Source organism: Eubalaena glacialis, chromosome 3 (genome assembly GCF_028564815.1).
Source record: "Eubalaena glacialis isolate mEubGla1 chromosome 3, mEubGla1.1.hap2.+ XY, whole genome shotgun sequence".
Taxonomy (NCBI): domain Eukaryota; kingdom Metazoa; phylum Chordata; class Mammalia; order Artiodactyla; family Balaenidae; genus Eubalaena; species Eubalaena glacialis.
In genome coordinates, this window is record NC_083718.1 from 98,721,483 (window position 1) to 98,746,723 (window position 25,241).

Here is a 25,241-nt window from a genome sequence, read left to right on the forward strand (position 1 = left end):
GTCCCTAGGTCTGAAGTGGGTCTCTTGTAGACAACATGTATACGGGTCTTGTTTTTGTATCCATTCAGCCAGTCTTTGTGTTTTGGTTGGAGCATTTAATCCATTTACATTTAAGGTAATTATCAATATGTATGTTCCTATTACCATTTTCTTAATTGTTTTGGGTTTATTGTTGTAGGTCTTTTCCTTCTCTTGTGTTTCCTGCCTAGAGAAGTTCCTTTAGCATTTGTTGTAAAGCTGGTTTGGTGGTGCTGAATTCTCTTAGCTTTTGCTTGTCTGTAAAGCTTTTAATTTCTCCATCAAATCTGAATGAGATCCTTGCTGGGTAGAGTAATCTTGGTTGTAGGTTTTTCTCTTTCATCATTTTAAATATGTCCTGCCAGTCCCTTCTGGCTTGCAGAGTTTCTGCTGAAAGATCAGCTGTTAACCTTATGGGGATTCCCTTACGAGTTACTTGTTGTTTTTCCCTTGCTGCTTTTAATATTTGTTCTTTGTATTTACTTTTTGATAGTTTAATTAATATGTGTCTTGGCGTGTTTCTCCTTGGATTTATCTTGTATGGGACTCTCCGTGCTTCCTGGACTTGATTAACTATTTCCTTTCCCATATTAGGGAAGTTTTCAACTATAATCTCTTCAAATATTTTCTCAGTCCCTTTCTCTTTCTCTTCTTCCTCAGGGACCCCTATAATTCGAATGTTGGTGCATTTAATGTTGTCCCAGAGGTCTCTAAGACTGTCCTCAATTCTTTTCATTCTTATTTCTTTACTCTGCTCTGCAGTAGTTATTTCCACTATTTTATCTTCCAGGTCACTTATCCGTTCTTCTGCCTCAGTTATTCTGCTATTGATCCCTTCTAGGGAATGTTTCATTTCATTTATTGTGTTGTTCATCTCTGTTTGTTTGCTCTTTAGTTCTTCTAGGTCCTTGTTAAACGTTTCTTGTGTTTTCTCCATTCTATTTCCAATATTTTGTATCATATTTACTATCATTATTCTGAATTCTTTTTCAGGTAGACTGCCTATTTCCTCTTCATTTGTTAGGTCTGGTGGGTTTTTGCCTTGCTCCTTCATCTGCTGTGTGCTTCTCTGTCTTCTCATTTTGCTTAATTTACTGTGTTTGGGGTCTCCTTTTCGCAGGCTGCAGGTTCGTAGTTTCCATTGTTTTTGGTGTCTGTCCCCAGTGGCTAAGGTTGGTTCAGTGGGTTGTGTAGGCTTCCTGGTGGAAGGGACTAGTTCCTGTGTTCTGGTGGATGAGGCTGGATCTTGTCTTTCTGGTGGGCAGGTCCATGTCTCGTGGTGTGTTTTGGGGTGTCTGTGGCTTTATTATTTTAGGCAGCCTCTGTGCTAATGGATGGGGTTGTGTTCCTGTCTTGCTAGTTGTTTGGTATAGGGTGTCCTGCACTGTAGCTTGCTGGTCATTGAGTGGAGCTGGATCTTGGCGTTGAGATGGAGATCTCTGGGAGATTGTCGCCGTTTGATATTACATGGAGCTGGATGGTCTCTTGTGGACCAGTGTCCTGAACTTGGCTCTCCCACCTCAGTGGCACAGCCCTGACGCCTGGCTGGAGCACGAAGAGCCTGTCCTCCACACAGCTCAGAATAGAAGGGAGAAAAAAAAAAAAGAAAAAAGAAGATAAAATAAAATAAAATAAAGTAAAATAAAATAAGATTATTAAAATAAAAAATAAAAAATAATTACTAAGAAAAAAAAATTTTTAAGTAATAAAAACAAAACAATAAAACGGACAGACAGAACTTTAGGACAAATGGTAAAAGCAAAGCTATACAGACAAAATCGTACACAGAAGCATACACATACACACTCACAAAAAGGGGAAAATATATATATATCATTGCTCCCAAAGTCTACCTCCTTAATTTGGGATGATTCGTTGTCTATTCAGGTATTCCACAGATGCAGGGTACATCAAGTTGATTTTGGAGATTTAATCCGCTGCTCCTGAGGCTGCTGGGAGAAATTTTCCTTTCTCTTCATTGTTCACACAGCTCCCGGGGTTCAGCTTTGGATTTGGACCCGCCTCTGCATGTAGGTCGCCTGAGGGTGTCTGTTCTTCGCTCAGACAGGACGGGGTTAAAGGAGCCGCTGATTCGGGGGCTCTGGCTCACTCAGGCCAGGGGGAGGGAGGGGTACGGATGCGGGGCGAGCCTGCGGCGGCAGAGGCCAGCGTGACGTTGCAGCAGCCTGAGGTGCGCCGTGCGTTCTCCTGGGGAAGTTGTGCCTGGATCACGGGACCCTGGCAGTGGCGGGCTTCACCGGCTCCCGGGAGGGCAGGTGTGGATAGTGACCTGTGTTTGCACACAGGCCTCTTGTTGGCTGCAGTAGCAGCCTTAGCATCTCATGCCCGTCTCTGGGGTCCGCGCTGATAGCCGCGACTCGCTCCCGTCTCTGGAGCTCCTTTAAGCGGCGCTCTTAATCCCCTCTCCTCGCGCACCAGGAAACAAAGAGGCAAGAAAGTGTCTCTTGCCTCTTCGGCAGTTCCAGACTTTTCCCGAACTCCCTCCCGGCTAGCCGTGGTGCACTAGCCCCCTTCAGGCTGTGTTCATGCAGCCAACCCCAGTCCTCTCCCTGGGATCCGACCGAAGCCCGAGCCTCAGCTCCCAGCCCCCGCCCGCCCCGGTGGGTGAGCAGACAAGCCTCTCAGGCTGGTGAGTGCTGGTCGGCACCGATCCTCTGTGCGGGAATCTCTCCACTTTGCCCTCCGCACCCCTGTTTCTGCGCTCTCCTCCATGGCTCCGAAGCTCCCCCCCTCTGCCACCCGCAGTCTCCGCCCACGAAGGGGCTTCCTAGTGTGTGGAAACCTTTCCTCCTTCACAGCTCCCTCCCACTGGTGCAGGTCCCGTCCCTATTCTTTGTCTCTGTTTTTTTTTTTTTTTTTTTTTTTTTGCCCTACCCAGCTACGTGGGGAGTTTCTTGCCTTTTGGGAGGTCTGAGGTCTTCTGCCAGAGTTCAGTAGGTGTTCTGTAGGAGTTGTTCCACATGTAGATGTATTTCTGATGTATTTGTTGGGAGGAAGGTGATCTCCGTGTCTTCCCCGCCATCTTGAAGCTCCTCCAAAACCTGCATTTTTAAAAGGTATTTTCACTGGGTATAGAAATCTGTCTTTACAGTTTTTTTCCCTATTCTTTAAAGATGTTGATACACTGGCTTGCACTGTTTCTGGAGAGAAGTCTACTATGATTCTTTGTTCCTCTCTATTTAATAATCATTTTTTCTTCTGGATTCTTTTAAGATTTTTACCTATCACTGACTTTAAACAATTTGAATATGATGTGCCCTGGTGTAGTTTTCATTGTGTTTCTTGAGCTTGGGGTTTGTGAGCTTTTTGGATCTCTGGGTTTGTATGTTTCATGAAATTTGGGAAAACTGTGGCTATTGTTTCTTCAATTTTTTTTCTATGTCCACCCTGCACATCTTCCAGAGACTCCAATTATATGTGTGTGTTTGTGTTTGTACATATACATATATATGTATAGTTGCTTGAAGTTCTGTAGCTCAATGATGCTCTCTTAATTTTTTGTGTGTGTCTTTTTTGTGTGTGTTTCTCTTTGGATAGTTTCCCCTGGGAGTGTCTTCCAGTTTGTTAATCTTCTCTTCTACAATGTCTGATTTCCTGTTAATCCTATCCAATGTAATTTTCATCTCAAATGTTGTAATTCTCATCTCTAGAAGTCCAATTTGAGTCTTTTTTTAATATCTTCTGTATCTTTATTTAATGCTTATCTTTGCTCAGTCTATTCTCTAAATTCTTTTTTTTATACTGGAGTATAATTGCTTTACACTGTTGTGTTAGTTTATTCTCTAACTTCTTGAATGAACATATGGAGTATAATTATAACTGTTTTAATGTCCTTAATCTTATTATATGTGTTTTTTCCGTGTCAGTTTGATTGATTTTTCTCTTCATTATGGGTCCTGTTTTCTTCTTTGCATGCCTGGTTTTTTTTTTTTTTTTTTTTTTTATGACTGTGTTGGGTCTTCGTTTCTGCGCGAGGGCTTTCCCCAGCTGCGACAAGTGGGGGCCGCTCTTCATCGTGGTGCGCGGGCCTCTCACTATCGCGGCCTCTCCTGTTGCGGAGCACAGGCTCCAGACGCGCAGGCTCAGCAATTGTGGCTCACGGGCCTAGTCGCTCTGCGGCATGTGGGATCTTCCCAGACCAGGGCTCGAACCCGTGTCCCCTCCATTGGCAGGCAGACTCCCAACCACTGCGCCACCAGGGAAGCCCCTGCCTGGTTATTTTTTACTGACTGTTGGACGTGGTGAATTTTATCTTCTTGGGTGCTGCATATTTTAATATGCCTGTAAATATTCTTGAACTTTGTTTTGGGATGTAGTTAGGTTACTTGACAATAGTTTGATCCTTTTTGGTCTTGTTTTTAAGCTTTTTAGGCAAGGCTAGTATAGCATTTAGTCTAGGGTTAATTTTTCTTCATTACCAAGGTAAAACTTTTCTGAGTATTCTGTCCAAATCCTTGTGAAATATGAAGTTTTCTCCTATGAATTTTGGGAACAGGAATTGTTTCTGGTCCTGTGTGACGCCCAGATATTGTTTCCTTCAATTTTTTCAGGTGTGTTTTTCCCTGGCCTCAGGTAGTTTCCTCACATTCATGTGATGATTAGTACTCAGATGAACACTTGGCAGGGTGGTTAGGGAGCCCCCACATATAGATCTCCACTGTTCTCTTTCTGTGTAGCTCTCTCCTCTTTCGTACACTAAACTATGAACTCCAGCCTCTTTGGCCTCCTCAGACTATCAGCTTATCTCTTCAAGTGAGGAAGACTTCTGGGCTCTGCCTGGGCTCCTCTTCTTTGTACCGTGGCCTGAATATTATCTCCAGACAGTAAGCTAGGGCAGATGTAGGCCCTCGTTTGCTTCTTCTCTGTCAGGGATCATTGTCCTTCATTGCCAGAAGTCCAATATCTTGAAGACTGTTGTTTTATATATTCTGTGCTTTTTTAGTTGTTTCAGGTGGGAAGGTAAATCTGATCCATGTTACTCCATCTTGGCCAGAAGTAGAAGTCCTCTCAGAATAGAACTTCTACATTTCATACTCATTTCTGCCTTGGGGAAATTAAGTGGATCTGGCCTTATCTTTTCACTTCATTATCCTCCTTTTCAGAGCTTTGCAAGTAGTTCTTCTAGGAAATGAATTCAATATTTATTGTCTTCCATGTGCTATTGCTGTATATTAGTTGCCAAAATGAATAGGCTTGGTCCCTGCACCAGATGGGCTTCAGGTCTAGTGAGGGAAGCAGACAAGATTCTTGTTGCTATAATTAAAAGTAATACACGTTTTGAAATATCTAAGATGCTACCATAATGTAGAGTGACGTACATTGTGTTAAACATGATAAATAATCAAGCATTAGAATTAATGGTCTTTTGCTGACATTTGTAAATTCTATCTCCTAACTATGACCAGGTTGTCCACCCTTTTCCTGGACATCTGTAATCCTCCCATTGAAGGGGTAGGATTGTATCTGTGGTCTTGGTTCCCCATTCTCCTGGATTTGTCTCCTTTCCATATGACCTTTTCTTTCTACCTGAGCTTTGGTCTGTTGTTAGATCTGATTTCATTTTTCTCTTTTACGTTCTCTAGTATAAGAGTGGTAAAAACTGAAATATAAAAAATTAATTGCTTTTTTCTCTAGGTGGATGAGTTTTTCAGTGAGTTTGTGTGTTTTCAAAAGTAAAATTTAATTGGTTGTTGGGAAGGGAAGGGAAGGTTAAGGGTAGCAGAAGACCACAATTGTAATTCATGAATTTCACCTACATTTTCCCAAAGGAACTCTGGATGATGAATGAGGTCAGCTATCCTTTGATTTGTTTGGGTTAAGTTGAGGGTTGCTAGTGTCATCTAATAATCATCCTCTTTCTGTGACTGAGCAGTAGGAAGATGTGAGTAATTCCAGTGTCTGCTGATTGGGTCAGGTGTGTAGAGCATTGCCTGAAAAGTGAAAGCTTGATCAAGCTAGCCAGAGCTCCAGGGATGGGATTTTTCTTTTATCCTAGTCAGCTGTTGTGCCCAGAACCTTTCTTGGAAAAATAGCCTCTGTTTATATAACTGTTAGCCCATGTGATCTGTCTGGTGTTTTTGGAAGCTCTGGATATTTCTGCTCTCCTCAAGGAGCTCATTGATGTAATTTCAAACACTGTATCCTCACTCAAGAGAACATGCTGTCTTGCTCTGTGTGGCATCTTACAAGACGTGCTGCTGTGTCAGTTTTTAAGCTTCTGGTTCCAGATGTCTCTAGCAGACCTACTTTTTCTCAGATGCTTGGCCAGCTTACATGTATGAATAGCCTTTCTGTCCTGCAGTGGCTGTGAGAAGCTCTGAGCTTTTGAGAGTTAACCAGCACTTACTGAGCAAGACGTCTGTGTGGCACTGATTGTACTATTTACAGAGATTGTACAAGAGATTCTGTCGACCTCAAAGGTACCTAGAGTACAGGGGGAAATAGTATAGGTGAATTCAGTGGCCCATTTAGGAGGACCACAAAAGAAAATTAAAAGATAAGCAAAACAGTTAGTGTTTTGAGTTCTGTTTCTTCAGACTTGTCTGTTGGGAATGGTGGCTTGAGTGACCAAGCAGCTGGAATCCCACCAGCTGCTTATGGACATGTTCTATTTTGAGATCAACTTTGTGGTTTGGGAAGGATGTATAATCATTTTCAACAAATGCTTATTGAGCATGCAAAGTATCATGGTAGGCACAGGGCATACCGTGACTATAAAATTATATCCTCAGCTCCTAAGGAACTGCTCATATTTGGAAAGGCAGGACACATTTAAGATTTTTTAAATCTTAATAATATATGTCTTCATAAAAGAAAAGCATAATCATCTACATTTAGTAGAAATATATACTAAACTACTAACCCCTCTGGGTGGTGGGGCTGTGGCGGGAAAGAGGAAGGATCTTCACTTCTTACTATATCATTCTATATATATAGTAAGAAATTTTTACCAAGTGCTAATGCTGCCTTTTTGGTGTTATTTCTTTATCGGTTAAAAAAGTGATAGAGACTAGTAGATTATACACATAATGTTAACCTTAAATATCTCTGTGTGATAGAATTATGAATGATTTATATTTTCTTTATTATATCTATTATTGTCCACATTTTCTATAATGGATGTATATTATTTTAAAAATAGAGAAGAAAGTATTTGAAAACCAAAACTCAAAAGCACCTACAATAATTATTATAGCTACATTTCAATATGATTACCATATTTTGGATATAATATACCAGCCTTCCCGTTTTTGTCTCCTCACTCTCACCACATCTCTATTATGTTGTTCTATTATTATTAATACTATTATTGTTGTTATTATTATTAAATAAAAAGGTGAAACAAGGGCATTTACTCTTGCTTCTGTCCCTTGTCATTTTGGGTGAGTTAGACTAGAAGCAGAAGGAATCCAGTTATTAGCTATTCAGCTGTACTGTGAAGGCTGCTTAGAAAAATTTTAACTATGCTGATTGGGTTACAGTTATATCTGTCATTGTGGGCTGTGATCTCTTGTTTTAAAATATCCTAAGAATACTTTCTATATCTTTATATTTAGTTCTGTTGGAGAAAGCAAATAGATTATCCCATCTCCCCATCTGGTGCAGTGAAGAAAACTCATCTGCTTGGCTTACTTTGTATGAGAGAGAATTAAAATTTCCAACTTATTTGTAGTTCAGGTTAAGTGGTTAAATACTATCTCTTCCAAATTTTGTTCCAGGAATCCATATCCCCTTATAATTATAAACATAATTACTTTGAAAGTAATAGTGTTCTGTATTATTTAAAGAAGTCAAAGATTGAAGAGGAGATGTCATTTCTAAATTGAGGTGTTTTTTCCCTTATAGCATGTGTTTGATGATCTCAGTGGCTCAGTATCCTTGTCCTGGGTTGGAGATACCACTGGGGTAAGTAATGTTTTGAGTCTGTTGATTCAACCTAACCAGAAGATGGTGTAGATTTGGGGAGTTTAAGCGCTAAATGTTTTACCTTCTGAAATTGTCTCCAACCTCAATCGTAGAAAATGCATGTTTGCTGGACAGACTTTCAGAAAGCTGTGGTCGATTTTGTTTTGCTTTAGAACTAGGAACATCTTGTGACCACCTTCTTCCATAATAGGAAGATAAACACCTTTTTAGTCCTTGGTGGCTGCTTGGCATCAAGATGAGCAAGAAGAAGAAAGAGGAAAGAGAGTGCTATGTGTGAAAAGGGAGACTTACAGTACTTGGGAAAACTTCTGTATGGAAGCGGAAAACTGCACATTACACATCTTGGCATTTTTCCTCCAAACCGTATTGTTCCGGTGTCCTTTCCCACAGTTAATGTTGAAGAATTGTAGCACCCATGGGCTTATCGCTGTTAGCGCCATCTGTTGTCCCTTCCCCTACCACAGAGGAGGTACTGCCAGGATTGGGGGAATGGGAGAGTCAGTAAGCTCCCCCTTATCCAGCCTAGTATGTAGCCCATCTCCTAGTAGGAGGGATGCTGAGGATTCATTGGCCTCAAGTTTTGAATCAGGGCTTGGCATTACCTGTGTCTGTTATTACCCTGCCTGACAACGTCAGGGACCATAGCTCATGCCCCTCTAGTGTTCCAGTAATGTGTGTATCAGAGCACTGAGGCACGTGATGGCTGTATGAAGAGCTGAAAGAAATATAATTTTGGCGCTGAAGAGTAAGTTCTAAATTAATTAATTTTTAAGTTCCTGGTAGAATTTCTTTAAGCATGTCTCGTTTTCTTCTAAAATTTGAGTTGTTCCCTATTTCCCATGATTTATCCATTTATCTAAGACAGTTGCTGTCTCCAAGATTTGTTATATGGCTATTTGAGACTCCCTAGCCTCTTGTTCTAATCTATCACAATCTTATCTTCATGCATATTTTTCTCTAGAAAAATGCTTATTTAAAAAACTGATTTCATGGAGAACTAACAGCAGGGAGAAGAAGAAAAGGACAGATGTGACATAGTGACCTCTATTAGAGCATCCACCCTATTCTAGCCTCTGTAAGCAGAGAGAGATGATTCTTGCTTGAGAATATCTTACAATAATGTGGATATAAAATAGTTAAATCCTTCCTTTACTGTAATGTGGAGTTGATTAGCTCTGTCTCACTGCTTCAAGTTTAGGCGATGAGACCATCTCAACAAAATGAGTTGAGATTTTGAATCATTGTAAGCCCTAATCACTTGGTCCTTCTTGGTTTTCAGATATAGTATTACAATGTAGGCTACTACGAAGCAGGGCTACTGGCAATCGTTCAGATGGTCAGATGTTGCAAGCATGTAATTGGACTATGTTTCTTATTGACCACATGCTTTTGTCTCTCCAGATCATTCTCGTCTTGACTACCTTCCATGTACCACTGGTAATTATGACTTTCGGACAGTCCAAGCTATATCGAAGGTGAGATGGCTAGCATATGATTAGGGCATTTGACTGAGTAATGCATTGTGAATGTAAGTTCTCTGCTTTTCTAGACATGATGGGATCTAACAGTTGATTTAAAAGATCTTCTGGCCATCTTAAATTTTCACCAGACTGTCACATTCAGCACACTTTTTAATATCTATCTACTTAGCAACCTGAAGAAGTATGAAAAGGGATCTAATTCCAAGGGAATTAGATTGACCTGACTGAGTGGCAAAACAGTAAAGGAAGATGAAGGAAGTGTCTATAGGGGTGTATGCATATTAATTTAAATGGATATTTGTGGGGAGGTAGCATAGCGTTTAACCATCTTTCTATTTATTATGAACACAAAATGGTTTTTATACTCCTGAAGTAACAATACTTACTGTATCTTCCAAGTGAATTTTTTTTTTTGGCCATGCCGCGCAGCTTGCAGAATCTTAGTTCCCCGACCAGGGATCAGGCCCAGGCCACCACAGTGAGAGCGCGGAATCCTAACCACTGGACTTCCAGGGAATTCCCCCAAGTGAATATTTTTTTATCTAACATTTTAAGCCCCAAACAGATTTTTAGATCAGGAGGAGGTTCTCAGGTCAGACCTACCAAAGTGCCTGGTAATGATGTGGTAATGTGTGTTCTGGAACCATAGTCTGTCCTGTGACATTCACAAAGCTTTAGAGTTATCTTCTCAAAGGTACAGCCTGGGGGCTTCCCTGGTGGCGCAGTGGTTAAGAATCCGCCTGCCAGTGCTGGGGACACGGGTTCAAGCCCTGGTCCGGGAAGATCCCACATGCAGCAGAGCAGCTAAGCCCTTGTGCCACAACTACTGAGCCTGCGCTCTAGAGCCTGCTAACCACAACTACTGAGCCCACGTGCTGCAACTACTGAAGCCCGTGCGCCTAGAGCCCGTGCTCTGCAACAAGAGCAGCCACCGCAACGAGAAGCCCGCACACCGCAACGAAGACCCAACACAGCCAAAAATAAAATAAAACAAATAAATATTTTTTAAAAAGCAATACAACCATATTATAAAACATTTGGAAATTTTAGAAGAAAGAAAAAATTCACCCTAAAGTCAGGTAATCGTATTTACAGTTTATTATCTTGATTTTTCCCCTATAATGTTATACCATGTGGCTAGATAGTCTTAGGAAGCAACATGGTATAGTGTAAAGTTGCCAAATTTTAGTGGCATATAGGCCTGAGATTGGATCTCAGCATTGTCGTTTGTGAGCAGAATGAACTTGGGCAAGTCATTTAACCTCCCTGAGTCTTTTTGGATGTCTGTAAAAGAAAGATGATCATAGCGGCCACCTTAGAGCTGCTGCGAGTTACGCTTTGCGGTGCCTGGCACGGAGTAAGAACTTGGTGCTCTTAGCTGCAATCATGCCAACGGCCAGATATGGCATGTAGCCAGCATGTACTGGCACTGTGGTACAGTTTTTTAAATAATTGAAAGCCTTCCGAACCAGTTGATAAAAAGTGCCTGACACCAGGTGCCTCCATGGCTTCTACAGATGCACACACCACCCCCCCACCCCTGCCAACATGCAGGGGTTACTAACACTTGGCATTGCAAACTATAACCATTCTGATTGGTCAGTGCTCGTACCATGATACTTGTCATATTTCCTCTGCTAGTAACCCATCATTTTTGTTAGACTGTAAGAATTTATTTAATCATTATTCTCTTGGACACTTAAGTCGTAGCTAATTTTTTCACTATTGTTAATGCCGCTGTGATCAATATCACACATATATGTCACAGAAGATGCCTATTTCCAGTTTATTTTTTGGTAGCAAATGAAAACCTCCTCTCTGATTGATCTCTACATGTTTTGAAGCCTTTACTAAACTTCTCTTGGTTGAATTATCTCCTAAATCTGTTGCTTCAGCCATTTTTCTGCTTGCCTTCTGAATTCACTTTTTAGTCTCTATAGTGCTCTTTAATCATGTGGCTAGAACTGGACCTGACAGATCTGCGTCATACCCGTGGGGAGTGAAATGTGTTTTCACGACTTCTTTTCCTATTCTTTTGCTTTTCAGTGTTGTGCTTACTTTGAGACAAACCCAAACAAAACAAAATGGTATCACTATGTTACTGTTTAAATACCTACCACCATCTGACTCAGCCCTTTTCCATCCTATATTTGTCTAGTCTTGTGAGAAACCACTAACATACAGTTTACCAGAGAGTAATCCTATTTGTTTCTGGTATACTATCATGTTACTAAGGTCCTTTTCTTCATTTTGCACAGCAGGTTGTTTGGTTGGTTGGTTGGTTTTACAAAGGTCATTTTGAATATTAATTACTTCCTCCCTGCTGTGAAGTGAAAACTCTTCCAGAGTTTAGGTGGAAACTGTAAATATGCCTTGTTGCCTCTCCAGCTGGGCTGGCCTGGCCTGGTCTGAAGTGACTCATGTTGTTGGACACACTAGCCAAGAGGCACATGTTGCTTCAGAAATGGGAAAGGGAGGGAGCAGTTTGATCGAAATGAGTCTTGAATATGCTGAGCTTGCCTAACTGAGGAATAAAATAAAAGCCTGTTGAAACTACTCTGAAGATTCTTCTGTTTTTTACAGCTTTAATGATTGTATTATTTATTGGATTATCTTTCTCTGCTACATCTTATGTAGTCCAAGGTTCATTTGGGATTCAAATAGAAGGCAGCTAATCACATGCCACCTGCCGTGAGTAGTACTGCTTGGAGGCGCACACAAGGAGAAGGAAGTTGTCTCTGTTACCTGTGCCGAGTTGGAGCGTACTTCAGTCGTCAGGTTGTGAAAGAGGATTGTTGAAAGATTTGGGAAATAAAGTCCCTAGGCATTAGTGTTTGGGTAGAATTGAATAATATATTAATATCTTCAATTAAAAGGAATCATGTTTGAATAGTATAAATTTTGATTCTCTGTTAAGGAATATTAATTCATATAATAGATTATAAAGTACATTTGCCTCTCACTTGCAAATATGAAGTTAAAAAGGAAATAACTAGCTACAGTTAAGATGATAATTTGATTTTTGGCAACTAAAAGATGTTTTGCACCTTTTTGTTTTATGGCGCCTTGAGTCTAACCTTTCATTGTAAGATTAGCTACTTAGTAAAGCACATGTAAGCATTATGTACAGCAAAATTCTGTACCAAATTACCAGAAAACTGCTGGGCTATTTTACTTGTGATTTCTATTTCCTGTTGAGAGTTGTTCAAATTTTGGAAATTAATAAGGGAATCTCTGAGAGATTTCACATTAAAGTTTATTCCATAGTCAATGTAAGTTTTTCAGGATGTTACTTGAGGTTTTAAAAAAAAGGATAACTTAAAGATACACAACAGATATTAAAGCAAATTTCAGTAAACCAATTTCTCCAAGGCATATCGTTATGACAACATTTTTAATGATATGCTTGGCTCAGTTTTCACTGCAGTAGATTATTAACAATGACTTAATGTTTTAGTTACAAGGTTAGCATAAATTCCATCTACAAAATATATTTTCCTGCTTTTTATTTCTTAAAGAAAAAGTTTATTGAAATGTATGATGATGGCATTTTACTGCAACTTCACTTTTACAAACCTAGGGCATATAAAAATCATGAAACGAAGTGGTTTTCGTTACTTAAGAAATATTCCCATGAAAATACCTATTCTGGGCTTCCCTGGTGGCGCAGTGGTTGAGAGTCTGCCAGCCAATGCAGGGGACACGGGTTCGAGCCCTGGTCTGGGAGGATCCCGCATGCCACGGAGCAGCTAGGCCCATGAGCCGCAATTACTGAGCCTGCGCGTCTGGAGCCTGTGCTCCGCAAAAAGAGAGGCCGCGATAGTGAGAGGCCCGCGCACCGTGATGAAGAGTGGCCCCCACTTGCCACAACTGGAGAAGGCCCTCGCACAGAAACGAAGACCCAACACAGCCATAAATAAATAAATAAATAAATAATAATTTTTAAAAAAAGAAAATACCTATTCTTAGGGTTGTCTTGTCAATCAAAGCAAAATAAGGGCCTCAGATACATACTCATATTCCTTCTGATAAAAAAAGTTTTGTGATTTTACTTACAATATTTTACCCTCTATTTTCCCACTTATATTTTCAAAATAGCTATAGAAAACATGTATCCTTTTCCAATAAGGATAACACACAATGAAATATTAAATAAAAACACATAAGGTAGCATCAGACAGTTGGGATAAAAAAAGAGACTGAAGTATTAGGAGTTTAGTTTAATGTAAATTCAAGTTCTGCCAATTTTACCTGGCAGTGATTTCAGGTCTGTGATTCTTTTGGCACATTTTAATAAACTACATTCTCCTTATTGATCTTTTAACTGGAAATCTCAGTCCAGTTAATTGTCATTATTCACGATAGTTATGTTCTACAGTCTCCATGAATACTGAATTAGTGAATACTGAACCATTGCTCCTGGGGGAAATACAGAATTAGGTTCCTGCAAACCTCTGACCACAACATTCATTGTCATCAGTTGATCAGTACATAATCTTGTTTTGTGTGTGTTTCTGTTTAAAGATACCTTATGTGTATTATCGATTCATTAACATGGAGCTCACAACCAACTCATGCCAGAAAGAAGCTTATCTAACTCACGTGTTTTCTTCAGAAACACTAAACATCACTTCAACACTATGCTTGGGGGCTATTTAAACAGCAAAGCACCAACAAAAGGCACAAAAATGCAAAATGCATGGTACTATATAGACCGTGAGGAAGATACTCATGCATAGTATAAGAGCTGAAACAAGAAGGCAGAGTGGCCCCTTGTTGGACCTCAGCTGGGAACGTTTTTGACTCAAATTTTTTTCTCTGCCCTGTGCATGTCTGCAAATGACTAGGAAAGTGCCAAGAGTATGGGGTTACAAATCTTAGTGAGTAGGCAAATTTGCAGATATGGAATTCGTGAATCATGAAGATTAACTGTATAAGCTTTCCCCATTAGTGAAAACTATAAAACTATCATTTTTTTAGTTGTCATCCTTGTTGCTTTTATGTAATAATTTATAGTGACTTAATCATGGCAAAAATGAACTAAAGGAGTAGAGAAATGGTTAGTCCTGAAAGCGAACCAAACAAGGATATTTGTGCTTTTTTGATTGTTGAGAAAGGTAAAATGTAAGATTCTCTGAGATACTATAGGATTCTTTTACTGTTACTTCTCATTAAATGTCTGCAGGTCAGATGCCCGGTGTCACAAGTTCCTCTATACTGTAAATGAAAAGTGCTCAAAAGCAAGGGTGTAATCCTTGGCTATTGACATTTGGGTTGAGTGTCAGTCAGCATGTGAATCTTCTGGAAAAATGCCCTCCTGAGTCTTTCATCTTACTAGGAATTTTTTTTTTTTGCATCCGTTCATTTATTCATTGGTTTATCCATTCAACACATTTTTTTTTCTTTAACATCTTTTTTGGAGTATAATTGCTTTACAATGGTGTGTTTCTGCTGTATAACAAAGTGAATCAGCTATGTGTATACATATATCCCCATATCCCCTCCCTCTTGTGTCTCCCTCCCACCCTCCCTATCCCACCCCTCTAGGTGGTCACAAAGCACCGAGCTGATCTCCTTGTGCTATGTGGCTGCTTCCCACTAGCTAGCTATTTTACATTTGGTAGTGTATATATGTCCGTGCCACTCTCTCCCTTCGTCCCAGCTTACACCTCCCCCTCCCTGTGTCCTCAAGTCCATTCTCTACTTACTAGGAATTTTGATGCTATATCTTACCAGGACTCCATGTGGTGATTACTTTTTTTCCCCATTTATTTAAATGTCTAGATTTTTCATGTTCTTTGGGGGTATTAGGCTCTATTGCAAAAATATTTGTATTCCAGCACTATTTTTTGTTATAAATGTACATATTATGCGTGTTTATACCACAGATTTAAGCAAAAGTGATCATTTGTTTTTAGTAACCAGAAAGAGCAGATATTAGGATTGAGGTATAGAACTGTTATTAAAAAGACTTATTTCTAAAGCAGATGGTTTTATAGGGCTTTTTTAATGTTTGACTACTGTTCATAACTCTATTATTATCATATGGAATTTGAAAAGTGATTTATTTTTCAGGGTGTTTCATTGATTTCCTCTTCCTGATATATCATGTATGCTGATATAATGCTGATAAAAAATAAAGCTACTTTAAAATAAAGTGCTGTATTAAAATATATCCCCGAGCCCAACGCGGCCTCCACAAAACCCTACTTTAAATCCCAGCAGGTTGAAACTAGTCCACTGTGCTCCGTTTGTTTAACTGGCTAAAGTGTCAGAGTGTTGCAGCAGATGATTTTTGTTTCGCTCATGTCGCTTCCTTTTTCTGAAGGGCAGGGATGTGTTTGTTGTGCCAAGTTCTTGAAAAGCAAGCAGACTTGTCAGCAGGGTTGTGGAGGGTCCCCGGGATGTCGTGAAGGAGCGGCGACGTGTAAGCGGGTGATAATCGAGCCACTGCAAACCACTTAAGACGTTGTCTGAGCCATTGATGATACAGGCACTGTAGAGCTAGGACATGTTTATGCATATCTCTTTTTTTTTTAATAAATGTGTTTATTTATTTATTTTTGGCTGCGTTGGGTCTTCGTTGCTGCGCGCGGGCTTTCTCTAGTTGCGGCGAGCAGGGGCTACTCTTCGTTGCGGTGCGCGGGCTTCTCATTGTGGTGACTTCTCTTGTTGCGGAGCACAGGCTCTAGACGCGCGGGCTTCAGTAGTTGTGGCTTGCGGGTCTAGAGCGCAGGCTCAGTAGCTGTGGCTCGCGGGCTCTAGAGCACAGGCTCAGTAGTTGTGGCGCACGGGCTTAGTTGCTCCGCGACATGTGGGATCTTCCTGGACCAGGGCTCGAACCTGTGTCCCCTGCACTGGCAGGTGGATTCTTAACCACTGCACCACCAGGGAAGTCCCTATGCGTATCTCTTGGCCTGCTGTTGGGAAGATAAGAACTCTTGTACTCCAAAGCCAAGAAAGGGTAATACGGGAATCAGTTGGGTGGTACCTAATCCCTGTTTTATTTAACTAGGACTCTTCTCTGTGTATGTTCTAAGAGATGGGAAGACAACTTAAAGTCACATGTAGTTTGCTTTAGCGTACTGTCGGGGACCTGTACAGACACTGAGAGATTCTTCCCTCCTGTGTCTCTCCACCTTCCTATAAGCTGATCTTTCCTGCCAGGCCACAAGCCCTGGCAAGGAAGAGAAAGACCACAGGTTGCAAAGGAAGAATTCCTAACACATAATTAAAAGTTGTCTCAAGTTTGGGGCTGAGAGTTAAGAGAACTGGACTGTAGTTTCAATTTTGCCCTTAATTAACTGGTCAACTTTTGATGAATTGCTTCTCCTTGAACCTCCTCATGTGTGAAATGAGGGAGTTGGACAAGGTGTTCTCTTCAGTCCCTTGTATCTCTCATGTTCTGTGGTTCTGTGATTCTTTCTTTGTTGAGGCTGCTACCAAAATTGTACCATCTTTTAAGTCATATATACTATCAGTGAAGACCACTGTACACTGCATTTATCACTGGGCAACTAACTTGCAGTACATAGTGGTCATCACTCGTGGACATTGAAACTTAATGAATATTAAGATTTAGCATTATATATTGTAACAGAACTGTGTATAGTATTAAACCTGTCAGAATTAAACAGATACTGACTTTTTTCTTTTGTTTTTTGAAATCAAATATGGAATTTAATACCTCTCAAAGATATTGTTGGAATGAACTTCTGGGAAAAGCTTTACCAACCCAAGAGTTGAGATTAAGTTTCTTTGTCTTCCCTAGCTGAGTGCTGCATGCATTAAGAGACTTGTGCTTAAGGATGGTAACTTTGGTGGGGGACTTAACTTACAGCTTCATTGTGAGTACTGTGCATTGGTAGATTAGTTAGAAAGCCTTTGGCTACATTTACCAGAGATCCCAACTCAAACTAGCTTAAATAATAAGGGAATTCATGGGTCATAACTAAATACAGAGGAAGGATGGGTTTCAGGGTCGATTCAATCCAGGGTCATAGGTTCTGCTTCTCTGGAATTCCAGAATTACCTCAGCAGTACTATCCACTTATGTTGGCTTCATCTTCAAGTTGTGTTCTCATTGTATCAGAATGCTTATAGCACTTTTTTGTTTTGCATTCACATACTACAACATGGGGGTTTCTCAACCTTGTGCTGTTGACATTTGGGACCAGATAATTCTTTGTTTATGAGACTGTCCTGTGCATTGTAGGATGTTTAGCAACACCCCTGGCCTCTACCTACTAGATGCCAGTAGCACCTCAACCCTGAGTTATGATAATGAAAAATGTCTCCAGACATCACCAAATGTTTACTTGGTGGGGTTGGGGGATGGGGCAAAAATACCCTGGTTAAGAACCACTGATCTAAAGGAAGACAGATCATTTCATTAGGTGGTTGTCTTAAATGTGTTTCCTAATAGACTCCAATTCCCCCCTTTTGCCTTACTGGCTCAGCCTGGATCACCCCCTCATTCCTGACCACATCACCCATGAGGGGTTGGAACTTCTTTCCACTAATCAGGTCCACCACTGGAGGTAGGGGTAGAATCAACTTCCCTGAAGCTGTGACTTCTTGAGGAGGGTGAGTGCTTCAGTAAAGTTGGCGAGAGTGATGGAAGCTGGGTGGGAACCCAACAGTGTCCATGACCTCTGCATTCTAAATTTGTCTTTTTTTTTCTTCCTCACAGTGAGGACTATGGAAAGAACTTTAAAGATATTACAAATCTCATCAATAACACCTTCATTCGGACTGAATTTGGCATGGCTATTGGTCCTGAGAACTCTGGGAAGGTGAGACTCATTCATACATATACAAAGCTGTGCATGATACCATATGCAGGGCTGTCAGATGTTGATATTTGAATGATCCAGTGATACACAGCAATATATTTAGTTTACTATTACTGTGTTTTAAAAATTAAACATGATTTAATTCTGATCACAAAAGAATGGAATTTAGCACACAGGTTCTTTTTTTGGACCCTGTCCAAGAGGCACCAAAACTCTTCATAATTATGTGGTGGTTATTTAGCATTATAAGGTATACATCTTAAGACAACATTTTAGTCTTAGGGGAAACTGGCTAATCTCAAACTGACCAGGCTCAACTTCATAGATATAATGTACTGGCTCAATTCAGGACAGTATTTTTTGATAAGACTAATACTTGAGGAGCAGAGTGTACCAATTAATCTGTTTTTATAACTCTTCTTACTTTTGGAACTAAAATTTTCTTAACAAATGTCTGGTGAAAATGGTGCAAGAACTTCCTGTACTTTCATAGTATTATACCCTGATGCTGAACTTCCTTCTCCCTAATCAGGTGATTTTAACAGCAGAGGTGTCGGGAGGAAGTCATGGAGGAAGAATCTTCAGATCATCAGATTTTGCAAAGAACTTTGTTCAGACCAATCTCCCTTTTCATCCTCTGACTCAGATGATGTATAGTCCTCAGAATTCTGATTATCTTTTAGCTCTCAGCACTGAAGTAAGTTTAGTTGAAGAGCTTGTCTTGCCTTTTGCATTTTTATAGTCTCAAAATATACTGTCTTAAAACGACCCTGTAGGTAATGCTTTTTATGTTGGACTGTTTTCTAGTGACTTCTTATGGTATGAAGTATGTATTTTTTGCATTTTTTCCTATATGGTAAAGGGCACAATTTTCTTGTGCTATCTATTCCAGGTAAGTATGATGTCTAGTTGTCATTACAATTTTTAAAGAAGTGAACAGATATGTGCTGTTGGAGTAAGAACTAGAAAACAGTTTAATGTAATCCTTCTTGTTCTACAGGGGACAAGCATAAATTGTCAAACTCCTAATGTTGTTATTGTTCCTCTCCTATGGCCAAACCACATCTTTATAATTTTTTTGTTTAGGTCCTTGGTATAAAAGCCTATTGATTTCTGTCTTTGACACCCATGTATTAAATATCCAGAGTCTTAAATCCCTGCACCCCCTACCACATTCCTATACTCTTCCCAGAAACCAGTGTCCCTCCTACCTCTCTTCTGAAAGTTCCCTGAGGAGCAGCCCAGCTTTTCCTTTCCTGGAGGATCAGTCTCCTTTATTATGAATGTTAAGGGCCCAGAGTGGCTGAGTTGCTAGACTATGATAGTCATAATTACACTCTATATTTATGTGGCTGTCTCTCATCGTATTGCTTAGAGTGTGGTCTAATGACCAGCAACATCAGATAGAAACCCTTGGGAGGCTGGTTTAAGATACAAGTTCCTCGGCCCCGATCCAGATATAGTATGTTGGTGACTTCTGGTTGCGAGGTTGCTAGTGTTTTTAACAAGCTCCCCAGCTGAGCCTGCACACTAAAATTTGAGAGCTGTTGGCGTAATGACCATTGTGGGGACAGAAATAGGATTATCAAATATAGACAAGTTGGGCTGAACAAACGGATGGCATGGAGAGGAGGAGAAGGGCACTTGGAAGAGAGGTCTGGGTTCTGGGCCTTCTGTGGGCAGATCTTTGAGCTGAGGTGAGGCTGGAGGACTCAAGGAAGGTCAGAGTTAAGCTTAGCCAAAGGAGGCCAGAGGAAGGAAACTCGCCTTCTGGGTAGGCTTTAGATCTTAAAGCAACAATTCCTGGGAATTGGCTTTCAGCAGCTTGAGCTGAAGGCCCTTCAGGGGAACAAAGAGACCCCCATAGGAATGGACAGAACCATTGATCTGCCTTTGGCCACCCCATCACAATTATCAGGTATCTTAAGCTTATTAAAACCAGGCTGTCCTCAGGAAGAGGCAGGCACAATCTGCCTTTATACCTGAAATTGCTTCCCATTAAGGGTAAGTTTGAAGTACAAATAATCAGGGTGGAGAAGATGGGCCAATTTGTACTAAAGTGCAAATAGGTGATACCAGACCCTTTCCTGTTTCTGAGTAGAATTAGGTAGATTAGAAATGCTGGGAGGTGAACATTACTAGAGGAGGAAAAGTTAAAGAAAGAACAATGGTGGGTGAGGGTGGAGGAGCCCTGAAGGTAATTCTGCCTAGATCAGCACCATTTAATTTCAGCTGTCCCGGGACACCTCTGTCCCACCTCCACTGAATCTGGGCCCACTAGGCTCGTGTTGCCAATGTAACTGAAATTGTCAGTCTCTGCTGCACTTGAAAGTATTGACCAATCCTTCCACTTGCTTGGCTTCTGTGACATCATTCCCTTTGGTTTTTTCCTACCTTCTAATGGTTGCTTCTTGGTCTCTTTTTTAAACTCCTTTCAACCTCCCCTTAAATTCCTGCTCATTTTACTCTGAACAGTCTCTTCCACTGTTACCATTTTACTACCACTGTAATGCGTGAGAGTCTCAAATCCCTGTCTCTGGTCCTGGCTGCTTCCTAGGGCTGCAGATGCCTATCTTGCTGTCCCTTTGGTATCTCTAGCTAGATGTCCCACAGGTCCCTCAAACTCAATCTAAAGCTGACGTCTTCCTTGCTGCGTCTCAGACATGTTGTTCTTCCCTTCACCCTTATGCTGGCTAAAGATTCCACAGTGCTGCTTTCCCCTCACCCAGAATCCCAGAGTGTTCAGCTTACACACACACACACACACACACACACACACACACACACACACTTTCCCCTCACCCAGAACCCCAGAGTGTTCAGCACACACACACACACACACACACACACACACACACACACACTCACACACACACACACTCCGTCCTGCCCTACGTCCGGCCTAACTGAAAAGCCGTCCAGTTCTCCGGACTCTAGCATCTAAATTCTTCCTGCGCCTACTCCTGCCAGCCGTGGTTAGGCCTCACTAACTCTTAATGAACTAATGTGGCAGTTAGTCACTGCTTTTCCTGCTTCTAGTTTGAACCCTCTGAAATCCATCTTTCCCATTGTCGTCCAAGTATTCCTCTGAAAAAAGTAAAACTAGTTGTGTCATTCACCTACTTCAAGTACCTCATATAAAAGGAAGACCAGATTCCTCAGCATGGCACAGAAGGAGTGCACACCCAACCCAGCACTGGCTCCTCCTGTCTTCACCTTGGGATGTGTGCTCCACCTGTGTCTGAAGGCTTTAGCTCCCTGCAGACACTGAGATGTTTCATCACCTCTCTGCCTCTGCTTGTACTAGTCTATCTTTGTGCAGTGATATCTCATCTCCCATCTGCCTTCTTTTGGTTACACTGCTCATCATTTAAGACTCAGCTATCTTCTTCACAAACCGTCTCTGATGCAGTGTCCCTCCTTTCCCTGCTCTTACCCCAGAGACCATATTTCCATAACACTTACCACATGTATTGAACTTTCCTATGTGCACCCCTTGTTAAACTGTGAGCTCCTTGAGAACAGGGCGTGTGTCGTATTCATCTTTGTATCCCCAATGCAACATCTGGTATGGTGCCTGGCACACAGTAGGCACTTCATAAACATTTGTTATTCTGAACTTGCAAGACCCCAAAGGGGCCCCCATAAACCGTGTGTGTGTCTATGGAGCTCAGGAAGCTTAGATGGAATTTCAGTGTGTGTTTTTACTGTCCTGAATGATTGGATGTGAGTTATTAAAGGTCATACAAGCAGCTGCACACAGGATAAAGCTGGAATTTTGATAAGTCATTTATAATCTTTCAGAATGGCCTGTGGGTGTCCAAGAATTTTGGGGGAAAATGGGAAGAAATCCACAAAGCAGTATGTTTGGCCAAATGGTGAGTAACAGAACATTCCATCTGTGCAGGGCCCTAAACCTTTCCTGATGGTGCTGCCAGAAGTCACAGGAATAAATATTGAGCACTTACTATGTGCCGAGTACTCTTCAGGGTGCCATAAGGGATACGAGAGAGGGGTATGCCACAGACCTTGACCTGGAGGAGCTTCTGATTCTTCTGGGAAAGAAAACTTAGTCTCACTAAGTGTTAGAATGTAAAGTATAAAACAAGGCACATTACTGAGTAGCTGCTGCCTGCAAACGGTTGATTTTATGTAAATGGTGACATCAGTTGCAAGAGCATAAAGTACAGCTTTGATTTGGGGACTTACATACTTCTCTGCACACAGAGATCTCCTCTAGAGATCCATTTCAGTTATGTGGAATGTAGTGAGGCGTCAGGAAGAAAGCTCAAAGAGCTTCCCGACTGCCAGAGTCACACTGTCCGTGCACCAAAATCCATTCACTTCTCTCGGTGCCCCTCCCCAACCCCGGCTTACAGACGATGGAGCGGAGGAGGCTCCTACTTGGGGGTCATGTCACCTTTGTTCTCACCTGGATCGGCTGCTAGTCGAGGCTTAACCTCTCTGGGCTTTAGTTTGTTCCTTCTGTGAAAGGAGATTTGTTTGGGGAATTTGGGGGACGGTTGAGCAAGAAATATGAGCCTTCATACCTCCAAAACTCTGATTAGGCTCAGACCCTTGTTGAGAGCCTCTTTCTTCTTTCTCTTTGACTAATTTCAGCAAGTTTGTTGATCTGGTTTCCCAGTTGATAGCAGGTTGCTGCCAGAGGTGGGGCACGTGAGTGTGAACAGCAAGCACAGGCCAGCCTGAGAGTCCACTGCCTGGGAGCCACATGGAGGCAGGAGAACTCTCAGAGTAGGCAGAGACAGAGAACGCAACGGGATGAAAAGATTTAGTGCTGTGTCAAGAGAGCACACAGGCCTCAGTAACTTCCAATAGGAACACTGTGTTACCGTTTCATACGGTTGATGTTGATGACGATGGTCCGTAATCCCAAGGAAGAGTTCACTATTTAATGTCCTCTACTTAGGGAGATAGGGAAATGTGTGATATAGACATTGCCAAGTATGTCTACCAAAATTAACTAAACTATTAAAAATGGTGCTTAAGTAAAGCGTCCTTTTTTAGAAAATGCTGGTTAAATGAGGTTTTTACAGCACCACTATGGTACACGTGCCACATCTGCTTTCATTTTATGTATTTTAATTAATTGTGTTTATATCTTATATGGTCTTATCAGGAAGGAATTTTTAAAGTAACTAAGTTAAATTATTTTGCTCCTGATAGACCTAAAATATGTAAGGTGTGTTCAAATAAGACTATAATAATTTTGATCATTAAAACTCACCTTTACATCTGTATATCAGATCAGCACAGTGTATGCTTTCAATATCTTACAATTTTATTTGTCAGTTATACCTCAGTAAAGCTAAAAGAAATAAATAGAAAACTCATCTTTAAAACTAAAAAGTTATTTTTAAATGGTATTTTATTTTGTATCCTATACAAGATTTTTTACTTTCGTAACTTGTTTCTCTGCATGGTGTCTAAATATAAGATCTGGGCTGCTGGTAACTATTTACTCACCTTTTAGATCTTTGGTTTCTAGGAATTTACAATCTAAAGTTCTGAAAGAACATGCTCAGACCCAGCACCCTTTTCTAATTGAGGTACAGTTGATTTACAATATTAGTTTCAGGTGTATAACATAGTGATTCAAAATTTTTATAGATTATATTCCATTTATAGTTAAAAAACATTGGCTGTATTCTCTGTGCTGTACAACATATCCTTGTAGCTTATTTATTTCATACATAGTAGTTTGTGCCTCTTAATCTCCCACCCCTATCTTGCCCCTCCCCTCCTCTCTCTCCCCGTTGGTAACCACTAGTTTGTCCTGTGTCTGAGACGCAGCGCCTTTTGCTGGTGCTAATCTACAAGTACTATCAAGGTCTGAATCTAGTTCCCTGGAAACTCCCTTTCCAAGTTAGAATTTAAATAATTCAACCTCTGACCTAGTTGTCTATTTGAGGTGAAAGAACTAAATTAGTTAGTTCATGCAAAGCACTGAACTAGGTTCTAAGGGGAAACAACAAAGCATAAAACTTAGTACCTGCCTTGAAGAACTCAGTAGTGTAGTAGGAGAGATAAGGCAAACACTATGCAATTAAAATAGCCAAACAGGAGACAAAGGAGTGCCAAGTGGCTGACACAGAGTAGCACGGGGCTATCGCACAGGGTTTCTCAACCTCAGCACTAAATGATGTTTGGACTGGACAGTTCTTTGTTGCGGGGGAAAAGCCTGAGCATTGCAGGATGTTTAGCAGCATCCCTGGCCTCTCGCCACTAAACAGTTGTAACAATCCCCCTCCCCCAGTTGTGACAACCAAGAATGTCCCTTGGGAGCAAAATCGCCCCTGGTTGAGAACCACTGCTCTAGAAGTTTGCACCAAAGAAGGCTTCCAGTTAGAGTGACAGGGAATGCTTCATGGAAGAGTTAGATTTTCACCTGGAGCCTGAAGATTGTGAGGGTAAGATTTGGTCACACGAGAGAGAAGTGTTTTAAGAAGGAAATAATATAAGCAAATGCAAGAGGCAGGTTTGGAGAGTGTAAGGAGACCAGTTTGACCGGCTGGAAGAGTTCACATAAAGAAGTAGTGGCGTGTGGAAAATGCCTGGGGCCAGACTGTGGGAACCTTGATGTGAGGCTGTGAAAGAATCAGCGTACAGCATCCAAGAAGGCTGTTTTGGCTAGTACCCATAGGTGACCCTTATTAGACCTGCTTGGAGCTAAGTGACTAAGGTTGATGCAGTCTGTTAGCAGTCTTGAACCGTGTCTTTTCTCTGTCTTTGCCTCATTGTAGGGGATCAGAAAACACCATCTTCTTTACCACCTATGTGAATGGCTCCTGCAGTAAGTATATTTTAGTCCCAGAAAAGAGTGTCCTGGTGTCCATTCATAGTAGAATATTCTGGGTTGTAAGAGGTAGAAGCATCAAAGATGTTTCCATTCTCTTGTTATTTTAATAGCTAAAGATAGCTAGCTGTTAGTGATTTTTAAAATCTTGAAAGTACAAACAACCAAGTACTATACTCTGCC

General features: G+C 41.0%; 1 protein-coding gene across 4 annotated transcripts in view; it reads left to right on the forward strand.

Moving 5' to 3' along the window:
* Positions 1 to 25,241, forward strand: part of SORT1 (sortilin 1) — a 78,638-nt gene that overhangs the window by 28,055 nt on the left and 25,342 nt on the right. For all 4 annotated transcript variants that reach the window (XM_061183756.1, XM_061183759.1, XM_061183757.1 and 1 more), the window contains exons 2-7: positions 7,885 to 7,944; positions 9,367 to 9,440; positions 18,139 to 18,241; positions 18,774 to 18,938; positions 22,046 to 22,119; positions 25,006 to 25,055. In XM_061183756.1, the coding sequence (XP_061039739.1) occupies positions 7,885 to 7,944; positions 9,367 to 9,440; positions 18,139 to 18,241; positions 18,774 to 18,938; positions 22,046 to 22,119; positions 25,006 to 25,055 (526 nt within the window). The remainder of the gene's footprint in view (positions 1 to 7,884; positions 7,945 to 9,366; positions 9,441 to 18,138; positions 18,242 to 18,773; positions 18,939 to 22,045; positions 22,120 to 25,005; positions 25,056 to 25,241) is intronic.